We start from the raw sequence: 12,342 nt of genomic DNA, 5'->3' as shown, positions 1-12,342 counted from the left end.
GCAACACTTACTACTGAGTTCCAAACTCTGTAAGCAACATCAGTACAATAACTATTCTTCGGGAGCATCATGAAATGGGTTTCCATGGCCGAACAGCCGCACACCAGCCTAAGATTCCCTATGCGCAATGCCAAGTGCCGGCAGGAGTGGTGTAATGCTCGCCGCCATTGGACTCTGGAGCAGTGGAAACGCGTTCTCTGGAGTGATGAATCACGCTTCACCATCTGGCAGTCCGACAGATTAATCTGGGTTTGGCGGATGCCAGGAGAACGCTCCCTGCCCGAATGCATAGTGCCAACTGTAAAGTTTGGTGGAGGAGGAATAATGGTCTGGGGCTGTTTTTCATGGTTTGGGCTAGGCCCCTTAGTTCCAGCGAAGGGAAATGTACAGCATACAATGACATTCTAGATGATTCTGTGCTTCCAACTTTGTGGCAACAGTTTGGGGAAGGCCCTTTCCTGTTTCAGCATGACAAGGCCCCAGTGCACAAAGCGAGGTCCATACAGAAATGGTTTGTCGAGATCAGTGTGGAAGAATTTGACTGGCCTGCATAGAGCCCTGACCTCAACCCCATCGAACACCTTTGGGATGAATTGAAACACTGACTGCGAGTCAGGCCTAATCGCCCAACATCAGTGCCCGACCTCACTAATGCTCTTGTAGTCCCCGCAGCAATGTTCCAACATATAGTGGAAAGCCTTTCCAGAAGAGTGGAGGCTGTTATAGCAGCAAAGGGGGGACCAAATCCCTATTAATGCCCATGATTTTGGAACGAGATGTTCGACGAGCAGGTGTCCACATACTTTTGGTCATGTATTAACCTTATATCAAGATAATGCTGACTCATACATGCTTATAACAGGTAATAAAGCATTATAGCTTATACAGTTTCAGGAGTAATGCTGGGAAAGGTACTTTCTTGTGTACTGGAGCCTCAGAGTGGAATGAGTTGCCTCTGCCCATAAAAACAACTTCCTCTCTGGGCAGCTTTAAAAATAAAGTACTAAACTGTTTGATGTCTTCTGTGCCCAAGTGAATGTACCCTACGATGTAACTGCAGTGATGAGATAGATGTTCTTCTTCTTTGTTTTTATGTTTTATTATTTCAAGGTCATACTGTGTGCAACTGTGTTTGATCTTGTCTTAAGAGGACCACAATGTAAATAAGTCCCAGAGTTTATTGTGTGTTATCCTCAATGATTTTACTAATGTGCATGTATGGCTTTTTCAAGTTTTAGTTGTGCTTGTTTTTTTAAATGGACGATTTAATAAACAAAACTAAAAAAATACCTGGTTGTCCCTAGTTACCCCAGCCACAAAGTCATAAACCTCGCCTATTTCTTCAATTTCTCTTAATTTCTCTTATTAAAATGTGATTTTGAACCTAAACCTAACCTTAACCTCACCGCTAACCTTATGCCTAACCCTAACCAGAAATGAAGACCAAAAAGCTAATATTTGTTTTAATTCAATTTTACGATTTTTATGATATAGCCAATTTTGACTTTTTGGCTGTGGTAACTAGTGGAAACCATTATACCTAGGAAGATTAAGTAATAATTTTTGTCAGCCATGATCCCTTCTTGTGTCTCAACAGACATGTAGACTTGGAAGATAAAAACGCCAGTTTTTCCTTGAAACAATACGAGGTGAAAGACAACACAAACAGCAATTCACACCACGTCTACTCCCTACCCCACGCATTCACACATATCCTCCACGATCATGAATAAAGATAATACCAGTCTTACCCAAGAGAGCTATCTGCTATCTGATCTAGGACATGGTCTCTTTCTTTCATCTCCTTTCTCTGTGTCAGTCTAACCTATGCATGTTGCTAGGCTTACTTTTCATTCACAATGGGGATGAGCTCACCAGGCCTTAGAAATATTACAGTAATCTGTGAATAAGAAAAGGAGAAAGTGCAAGTCACAGCACTTCGGGAGCTGTGAGCTACAGGTAGATCAGGGGAATTGGGACTGTGCGACTGTGCATCATAAATGGAGCATCACTGTTTGACTCAGGTTGACAATTCAATAGCAGATACAACTCAAATCCTATGTCACACGTCTTATCAGAAAATCTGTCCCTCGATTCAAGATCTTTATTTTCCCCATTGTGTGTGATTGTGTATGTGTGTGTACAGTAAACAGTGGCACACAGCTTCCTCTTGATCTAAACATTGAGAGCCCTGCCCCAGACACGGGTGGTGTAGCAGGGGGTAGTCAGGCTGGACGTGGGAACCAGCGCCGTGTGGGCTAAACACATGCACACTCAATAGCCCTGCTGGAGGGCTGTACGGGTAGCCTACTTCATGTTTGTGTGTGTGTAAACATCACCTGAAGTGATTCCAATCCCATCAGTACAAGGCTTTATAAAAGCACACACAGCTGTAGCACTGAGACACCACAGTTCAGAGGGCACACCATCAGAGACTGGCTGAGAGAGAGAGACAGAGACAGAGGTGATCCAGGGTGCAACACAGTTTCCACACTCACAGGAAAACTCAGTTTGAGTGAGGAGCTCATCTTCTGTAGTTGGACCATTATCATCCAGTGAGTACTTGGTATTCTCTTGTTATAACAACAGTGTAATAATGATATCTATCATGTTTAAATGCACCCACTTTGAGCCTAGGGTGAGCTTGTCGTGTTAGAGCTACTCTCTCCTACAAATATGTGATGCATATATTTTTAAATCGGCTTTCCGCTAATATTCTTCTTCCTTCCAAGAAGCGCTGCTTCCCAAAACACTATGAGTGAAAGTGGCATGTCTGCCAGTAAGCATATTGTATGTAGTATGACTGATCTGACTCCACTCCTAACTTTGTGTGCAGGTATATGTATAGGTTAGTTTGTCGTCTTGTAAATTGTTGAGGATCTTAACATTAAAAGGAAATGGTCTTGGGAAAATATATATATTTTTATTGTTATTGTTATTTGAGATATTTACAGTAGCCACAGTCTTTCTCACAAAAGGTAAAATAATTTGCGAACTTTCTGACCTCTCATTGTAGAAGCAAAGTATAAAACATGTGTTTACATTTATCAGTGTAAATATTGAGTGAAGTATCTAATTGGCTCAAACATTAAAATCTGAATAAGTGTAGTCATAACATTGCAATTAATCAAAAACTGATGATTACAAGGGTGGAAATGGTCCCTATTACCTTGGCATTGGTTGCAGAACAGTGTGTAATATGCCTAAATAAAGTATTATAAGATTTCCTTGAGGAAATCATTCCCTGTTGAAGAGTTATTACTGACAATGACAACTGAACCATACAATACTAATAAAAGCATCACTATTCAAAAGAGTAATATTGAAAAGCATCAGCCAAGCATCGTATCAAAGTAAACCTTAAATGAGCTCAGCATTCATTACATCACGTTATAGTAACAATGGGGAATAAATAATGATTAGTGTTAAAAGGCTTTGTGAGACCCAAACAAGAAAAGCTTCACAACAAAGCATGGTGTGTGATTATCGGGTTTTTGCTTGTGAAATACAATACAGGATGTTTCAAAGCTTTGAGCGTAGAAACAAACGCACAAGCTTACGGCACTGGTCATTTTGTACACAACACTCCCTAACAAGCGCACCACCACCCAAATCAGTATTTGGCCTAACTTGGCAGCAGGACAGGACCGATTTATTCAGAAAACTCCTATGCCTTTCATATTGCCAGGGGTCATCCATCAAATACTTCTGTGCTATACCCTACCAGTGATTACTATGAAAGTGCCAGTTTATATGCAGCTACAATTGAAGTTGGAAGTTTACATACACCTTAGCCAAATACATTTAAACTCAGTTTTTCACAATTCCTGGCATTTAATCCGAGTAAAAATTCCCTGTCTTAGGTCAGTTAGGATCACCACTTTATTTTAAGAATGTGAAATGTCAGAATAATAGTAGAGAGAATGATTTATTTCAGCTTATATTTCTTTCATCACATTCCCAGTGGGTCAGAAGTTTACATACACTCAATTAGTATTTGGTAGCATTGTCTTAATTTAAAAAAAACTTGGGTCAAACATTTCGGGTAGCCTTCCTCAAGCTTCCCACAATAAGTTAGGTGAATTTTGGCCTATTTCTCCTGACAGAGCTGGTGTAACTGAGACAGGTTTGTAGGCCTCCTTGCTCGCACACACTTTTTCAGTTCTGCCCACACATGTTCTATAGGACTGTGGTCAGGGCTTTGTGATGGCCACTCCAATACCTTGACTTTGTTGTCCTTAAGCCATTTTGCCACAACTTTGGAAGTATGCTTGGGGTCATTGTTGATTTGGAAGACCCATTTGCGACCAAGCTTTAACTTCCTGACGGATGTCTTGAGATGTTGCTTCAATATATCCACATAATTTTCCTCCCTCATGATGCAATCTATTTTGTGAAGTGCACCAGTCCCTCCTGCAGCAAAGCACCCCCACAACATGATGCTGCCACCCCCGTGCTTCACGGTTGGGATGTTGTTTTTCGGCTTGCAAGCCTCCCCCTTGCAAGCCTCCAAACATAACGATGGTTATTATGGCCAAACAGTTCTATTTTTGTTTCATCAGACCAGAGGACATTTCTCCAAAAAGTATGATCTTTGTCCCCATGTGTAGTTGCAAACCGTAGTCTGGCTTTTTCATGGCGGTTTTTGAGCAGTGGCTTCTTCCTTGCTGAGCGGCCTTTCAGGTTATGTCGATATAGGACTCGTTTTACTGTGGATATAGATACTTTTGTACCTGTTTCCTCCAGCATCTTCACAAGGTCCTTTGCTGTTGTTCTGGGATTGATTTGCACTTTTCGCACCAAAGTACATTCATCTCTAGGAGACAGAACGCGTCTCCTTCCTGAGCGGTATGACGGCTGAGTGGTCCCTTGGTGTTTATACTTGCGTACTATTGTTTGTACAGATGAGCGTGGTACCTTCAGGCGTTTGGAAATTGCTCCCAAGGATGAACCAGACTTGTGGAGGTCTACAATTTTTTTCTGAGGTCTTGGCTGATTAATTTGGATTTTCCCATGATGTCAAGCGAAGAGGCACTGAGTTTGAAGGTAGGCCTTGAAATACATCCACAGGTACACCTCCAATGGACTCGAATCATGTCACTTAGCCTATCAGAAGCTTCTAAAGCCATGACATCATTTTCTGGAATTTTCCAAGCTTTTTAAAGGAACAGTCAACTTAGTGTACTTAAACTTCTGACCCACTGGAATTGTGATACAGTGAATTATAAATAAAATAATCTGTCTGTAAACAATTGTTGGAAAAGTTACTTTTGTCATGCACAAGGTAGATATCCTAACTGACTTGCCAAAACTATAGTTTGTTAACAGGACATTTGTGGAGTGGTTGAAAAACAGTTTTTAATGACTCCAACAAGTGTATGTAAACTTCCGACTTCAACTGTATATGGTTGTAGTAGGCTAGATGATAATGGTTTTAGGGAGGTTATGGGGATCTGACTGATTTGGGCTAGTGGAGTGACATATTTCAACAATAACTTTCTTTCTGTAATGACTTGGGGTCTTAACTATTCCATGTGCCCAGGATTACAGGATTTAAGTGTGGATTAAAATGTGCAAGTGATGCATAGCAACTGCTAGTAACTAGAGCAACACTTTACAGTTAGATAAGAATGAGGGTTGGGGCTTGTGAAATCATTTCATTGATCATAGACTGGCTGAGGCGTTTGTGCTTCTAAGCTGTTTCAAATAATGATATTTTGATGATAATTAAGGTCAGTGGGACTATTACCTTGTGTTTTACCTAATTAGTTTAATAACGATGTGTGAATTTAAGAATTAAAGAAGGTAAAACATGAACTATTTCACAAGTCTGAATCCAAGAGTGAATGTTACACAACTCCATTCTCTCTTACAGCCTCTTATAGACCAATACTTGGTTTTTCATTATCGCATTAATGAAAGTTGTGAAGGGCAGCTATTTCATCTGAAAAACAATGATAAGGACATTATTAATCATTGAATTCTGGTTCATAATATTTGTTCCATTCAGTTCAAAGCATCCAAGAGCCTTGAACAACTGGCATAGAGGGAGGGATCGGTTACAGGGTGGGATGCAGGTTAATCTTGGAAGATTAAACATATTAATGAAAACCCCCAGTATTCTGTATTAATAGTATTCAGTCTGTATATATCTAACAGTTCTTGGATGACAAGGATATTTGATTTATTTTTCTGGGTGTGTACTAAATTTAAATTAACACATTGTCCTCTCTAACAGACGACAGGAGCTAGAAAATGGTTTTTGGTATCCAGAAGCTCATCCAGGACCACCTGGTGGAGCGAAGAATCCGCAGAACTCGGCTGGTGACCAAAGATGGCCGCTGCAACATTGAATTTGGCAACGTGAAATACGGCAACCACTTTGCTTTCCTCGTGGACTTCTGGACGACCTTCGTGGAGTTCCGCTGGCGCTTTGTCCTCTTCTTCTTCATCACCTCCTTCACCCTGAGCTGGTTAATCTTCAGCCTGCTGTGGTTCTGGATTGCCTGGAACAACGGGGATCTGAAGTGGCAGAACCCCTCAAACGACCACACCCCCTGTGTGTGGAACGTCGTCGGTCTCACTACAGCCTTCCTCTTCTCCCTAGAGACCCAGACCACCATCGGGTATGGTGTACGCGCCATTACCCCTCACTGTCCTGTTGCTGTAGCCCTCATCATTATCCAGACTCTCATAGGGGCCCTCATACACTGCTTCATATGTGGAGTCATTGTCTCCAAGATATCCCTCCCTAAGAAAAGGGCCAAGACCATCGCATTCAGTGAGATGGCTGTCATCTGTCCTAAGAAGGACTTCCTTTGCCTCATAATAAGAGTGGCCAACTTACGCAAGACCCTGATGATCGGGAGCCAAATCTACGGCAAGCTGTTGAGGACAACCGTCAAACCCGATGGGGAGACAATCATCATGGACCAGGTGAACATTGAGTTCATGATGGACGCTGGGAAGGACAACCTCTTCTTTGTGTGCCCTCTCACACTCTACCATGTGATTGACAAGGCTAGCCCTTTCTTTGACATGGCAGAGGACACCTTCCATAAACAGGAGTTTGAGCTGGTGGTCTTTCTGGACGGCACAGCCGAGACCACCAGCTCAGCCTGCCAGGTCAGGACTTCCTTCATCCCTCAGGAGATCATGTGGGGTTACAACTTCCTGCCCATCATCTCCCGCAGCAAAGAGGGCAAGTACAGAGTGGACTTCTCCAACTTCTCCAAGGTTGAGGCGGTGACCACTGCACACTGTGCCTACTGCTTCCACAACATAGTAGGACACCACCTCCCCTCCATTAATGGAATTGACAACGGTGGATTTGGAGTGATTGGTATCCTAGAATAACTTAATATGATGTGAACTTTTGGATGCAAAATGTATAATACGTACAGTTGAAGTTGGAAGTTTACATACACTTAGGTTGGAGTCATGTAAAATTGTTTTTCAAACACTCCACAAATGTCTTGTTAACAAACTATAGTTTTGGCAAGTCGGTTAGAACATTTACTTTGTGCATGACACAAGTAATCTTTCCAACAATTGTTTACAGACAGATTATTTCACTTATAATTCACTGTATCACAATTCCAGTGGGTCAGAAGTGTACATACACTAAGTTGACTGTGCCTTTAAACAGCTCAGAAAATTCCAGAAAATTATGTCATGGCTTTAAAAGCTTCTGATAAGCTAATAGATATCATTTGAGTCAAGTGGAGGTGTACCTGTGGATGTATTTCAAGGCCTACCTTCAAACTCAGTGCCTCTTTTCTTGACATCATGGGAAAATCAAAATTAATCAGCCAAGACCTCAGAAAAAAATTGTAGACCTCCACAAGTCTGGTTCTTCCTTGGGAGCAATTTCCAAACGCCTGAAGGTACCACGCTCATCTGTACAAACAATAGTACGCAAGTATAAACACCATGGGACCACTCAGCCGTCATACCGCTCAGGAAGGAGAGGTGTTGTGTCTCTTAGAGATGAACGTACTTTGGTGCGAAAAGTGCAAATCAATCCCAGAACAACAGCAAAGGACCTTGTGAAGATGCTGGAGGAAACAGGTACAAAAGTATCTATATCCACAGTAAAACGAGTCCTATATCGACATAAACTGAAAGGCCGCTCAGGCAAGGAAGAAGCCACTGCTCAAAAACCGCCATGAAAAAGCTCGACTACGGTTTGCAACTGCACATGGGGACAAAGATCGTACTTTTTGGAGAAATGTCCTCTGGTCTGATGAAACAAAAATATAACTGTTTGGCCATAATAACCACCGTTATGTTTGGAGGATAAAGGGGGAGGCTTGCAAGCCGAAGAACAACATCCCAACCGTGAAGCACGGTGTGGCAGCATCATGTTGTGGGGGTGCTTTGCTGCAGGAGGGACTGGTGCACTTCACAAAATAGATGGCATCATGAGGGAGGAAAATTATGTGGATATATTGAAGCAACATCTCAAGACATCAGTCAGGAAGTTAAAGCTTGGGTCTTCCAAATGGACAATGACCCCAAGCATACTTCCAAAGTTGTGGCAAAATGGCTTAAGGACAACAAAGTCAAGGTATTGGAGTGGCCATCACAAGCCCTGACCACAATCCTACAGAAAATGTGTGGGCAGAACTGAAAAAGCGTGTGCGAGCAAGGAGGTCTACAAACCTGACTCAGTTACACCAGCTCTGTCAGGAGGAATGGGCCAAAATTAACCCAACTTATTGTGGGAAGCTTGTGGAAGGCTACCCGAAACGTTTGACCCAAGTAAAAAAAATGTAAGACAATGCTACCAAATACTAATTGAGTGTACAGTATGTAAACTTCTGACCCACTGTGAATGTGATGAAAGAAATAAAAGCTGAAATAAATCATTCTCTCTACTATTATTCTGACATTTCACATTCTTAAAATAAAGTGGTGATCCTAACTGACCTAAGACAGGGAATTTTTACTATGATTAAACGTCAGGAATTATAAAAAACTGAGTTTAAATGTATTTGGCTAAGGTGTATGTAAACTTCCGACTTCAACTGTATATATACATACAGTAGGATCCGAAATTAAAGATACCGTTGTTAAGATGAGCAATATTGACTGTATAAAATAACGTAAAAAACTGTGCTATATTGCATCCAACTTTTTTGGGGGAAAAAAACCCTATGCCAGCATATCATGCTCAAGGAAAGCACCTCGGGATAACAAGGGCAGTAACTAGAGGGGATTCCATTGTCTCTTTTCAACACAGTAAAATCGGTCAATCGGCCTTCTCTGTTATAGCTACAGTATACTGGAATGCAATGCCCATGGACTTGAGAAGTTGCACTGATTATTGTTTTTAATTTTTTTTATTTAAAACAAGGCTCAAATCTTTCCAAACCTGTACACATGAGTTATCTGTGGTTCCTCGTACGTAAGACGACAATTGATGATAGTGTTGTTGTTGTTAGAATGATATATTATTGGATGTAATGTATTTGTATTTTGTATTGCTTTAATGAGTGTTTGTATAGTGGCTGTGTAAAGACCCTTACATGTCCAGGGACTACGGGGGCAAATTAGCTTTTGACTTAACCCAGCACATTTACATGGATGTTTCATTATTGTAATATTGATGTTGATTAATGTGCATTGTTCCCTATAAATAAATAAATACAAATAAATACATTTCCACAACTGCTCAGAGAAAGAGATTCAGTTTAACAAGTAATATATTTTTTCTCAATAAGTTACCAATAAGATTTTTATTTGGTCCCAATTCCTAGCACGCAATGACTACATGAAGCTTGTGATTCTACAGACTTGTTGGATGCATTTGCAGTTTGTTTTGGTGTGTTTTGGTGTGTTTTGGTGTGTTTTGGTGTGTTAGCGAATATTTTGTGTAAATAATGTCTTGTGTAATTTTGGAGTGACGTTAATTGTAAATAACAATAGATTATGTTTCCAAACACTTCCCCTGTACATTAATGTGGATGCTACCATGATTATGGATAATCCTGAATGAATCATGAATAATGATGAGTGAGAACTTTATAGAGGATCAAAGATCTTACCCCCAAGACTTGTTAACCTCTCTCCATTACCATCTTTGACCCTCTGACCCTCTCCTTCGTTCGAGAGACTTAAAAAGCTGCAATATTATATGCCTTGCATGGCTGGATGACTCTCTGTACATAGAACTCCATGCACTCCATGGTTTCTCCATGCAGCGGCACAATCGGACAAATGTGGCCTAGAGTATGTCCAAAGGAGGAGGGGTGTTTCTCTTCATGAACGTTGCTTCCAGTGTGAAGGAAATCTCAAGCTTTTGCTCACCTGATATAGAATACCTCATAGTAAGCTGCAGACACTTTTATCTACCAAGAGAGTTCTCATCCGTAATCATCACGGCTGTATGCATCCCTTCACAAGCCAACACCCCTCTTACATTTCAGCTGGAGCTTGTGACTTTCTCTTCCTCCTTCGGGTTCGTAAGAGAGTGATAGCAAAAGACTTGAAAAGCAAAAGGTAACACAAAATATGGTACAGGTAGTAATGCATTAAGCTATGCATATTCATATATAGGAAGAACCGAAGTTTGATAACATGACGATTCCCACCTTCCTTAACTTTCGGGACACTGTTCTGCTGGGGTCCACACAAATGAATGCCCTAACAAACTTCCTCCTGCTTTTCCCCAGTCTTCCCTGTCAGGTAGAAGGTGGCCGCAGTCAATTCGATTTAGAGACACGCCCCCCTTTGTACTTTGCCGCCGGCCACAAATACATTTGCACATAAATCATTCCATCTAACCCAATAATTACTACTGCTTGGCCACTTACATAGTTATAAACATACTAAAATAGTGCTCAAGTCAATTAGTCAGTTTCCATTTCCCTCATTTGGAACAATGATCATTCACATTTCACACGACCTAGAAACCTTATTGACTTTCACAGGGAAGAGAGAGAACACATGTTATAACAGTTTCACACCAACCTTGTTAAGAATGAGATTGGGGCAAGGACCACAAAGCCCCTACTGTCATCATCCCAATTATGGATAGCCCACGCTACAATCTAGTGGATTTTCTGATAACCTCCCTAGACTCAATGGATTCCCACAAATACTTAATTAGTTTCAAAAACCACCTGCAGGATAAGCAGTGCACCCTCCCTTCACTTTGTGCTCTCCTCACAGTTTAGGGGCAGCTGTCTCTCCTTCTCACCTTTCCAAATCATAATTAGACCTATTGGTAAATTATCCAACCCAAATGTAGAATTACAGTACCTAGTGCTTCATGTTGAGTCTATCATTTGAATGTAAGACCCTAAATTTAGCACACACCAACACTGGCAGAATGTTAATTTACATACGGGAGATAAATATACAGCATGTACTACTAACGTTGACATACTGTATGTTCATCTTATTCCCAGCATTAACTTTTCTCAGCACGGCCCCCCGTTGATCCACGTCCTACACTTTTGCGAGTTGCATGTTAATGACAGATTGGTATCGCAATGCATTTTAAATCTAAATTACCCTAAATTTCACAGTGTGCAGACCCCCACAATCAACCTGATACCCCAAATGACCAATTTTGAAGAAGCCTAAATCCATTATGGGCACAGTTGACTCCCCCGTCACTCATTCTTCTGGCGTAACTTGTTTGGGATAGGGGGCAGCATTTTCACGTTTGGATGAAAAGCATGCCCAGAGTAAACTCCCTGCTACTCAGTCCCAGCTGCTAATATATGCATATTGTTAGTAGATTTGGATAGAAAACACTCTGAAGTTTCTAAAACTGTTTGAATGAGGTCTGTGAGTAAAACAGAACTCTTATGGCAGGCGGAAACCTGAGAAAAATTCAACCAGGAAGTGGGAAATCTGAGGTTTGTAGTTTCTCAACTCTTGGCCTATCGAATACACAGTGTCTATGGGGTCATATTGCACTTCCTAAGGCTTCCACTAGATGTCAACAGTCTTTAGAACCTTGTTTGATGCTTCTACTATGAAGTGGGGGCGAATGAGAGGGGATTGAGTAAGGTCTCTCCCAGAGTGCCATGAGCTGACCATGCGCATTCACGTGAGAGTTAGCTTGAGTTCCATTGCATTTCTGAAGACAAAGGAATTCTCCGGTTGGAACATCATTGAAGATTTATGTTAAAAACATCCTACAGATTGATTCTATACTTCGTTTGACATGTTTCTACGGACTGTAACGGAACTTTTTGACTTTTCGTCTGTTCCTAGTGATCGCGCGTTATGAATTTGGAATACTGGGTTAAACGCGCAGACAAAACGGAGGTATTTGGACATAAAGATGAACTTTATCGAACATTTATTGTGGAGCTGGGATTCCTG

At 41.2% G+C, this 12,342-nt stretch overlaps 1 protein-coding gene across 1 annotated transcript; it reads left to right on the top strand.

Moving 5' to 3' along the window:
• Positions 1 to 6,255: 6,255 nt before the first annotated feature.
• Positions 6,256 to 7,356, top strand: LOC120028463 (ATP-sensitive inward rectifier potassium channel 1-like). The gene has a single exon (XM_038973672.1). The coding sequence runs from the start codon at positions 6,256 to 6,258 to the stop codon at positions 7,354 to 7,356; it is 1,101 nt and encodes a 366-aa protein (XP_038829600.1).
• Positions 7,357 to 12,342: the final 4,986 nt, after the last annotated feature.

Source organism: Salvelinus namaycush, chromosome 34, assembly GCF_016432855.1.
Source record: "Salvelinus namaycush isolate Seneca chromosome 34, SaNama_1.0, whole genome shotgun sequence".
Lineage (NCBI taxonomy): Eukaryota > Metazoa > Chordata > Actinopteri > Salmoniformes > Salmonidae > Salvelinus > Salvelinus namaycush.
This window is presented reverse-complemented; position numbering and strand designations above follow the sequence as displayed.

What these genes read in the sequence shown, in the direction of transcription:
- LOC120028463 (XM_038973672.1), top strand. Translation starts at nt 6,256, where the DNA reads ATGGTTTTTGGTATCCAGAAGCTCATCCAGGACCACCTGGTGGAGCGA.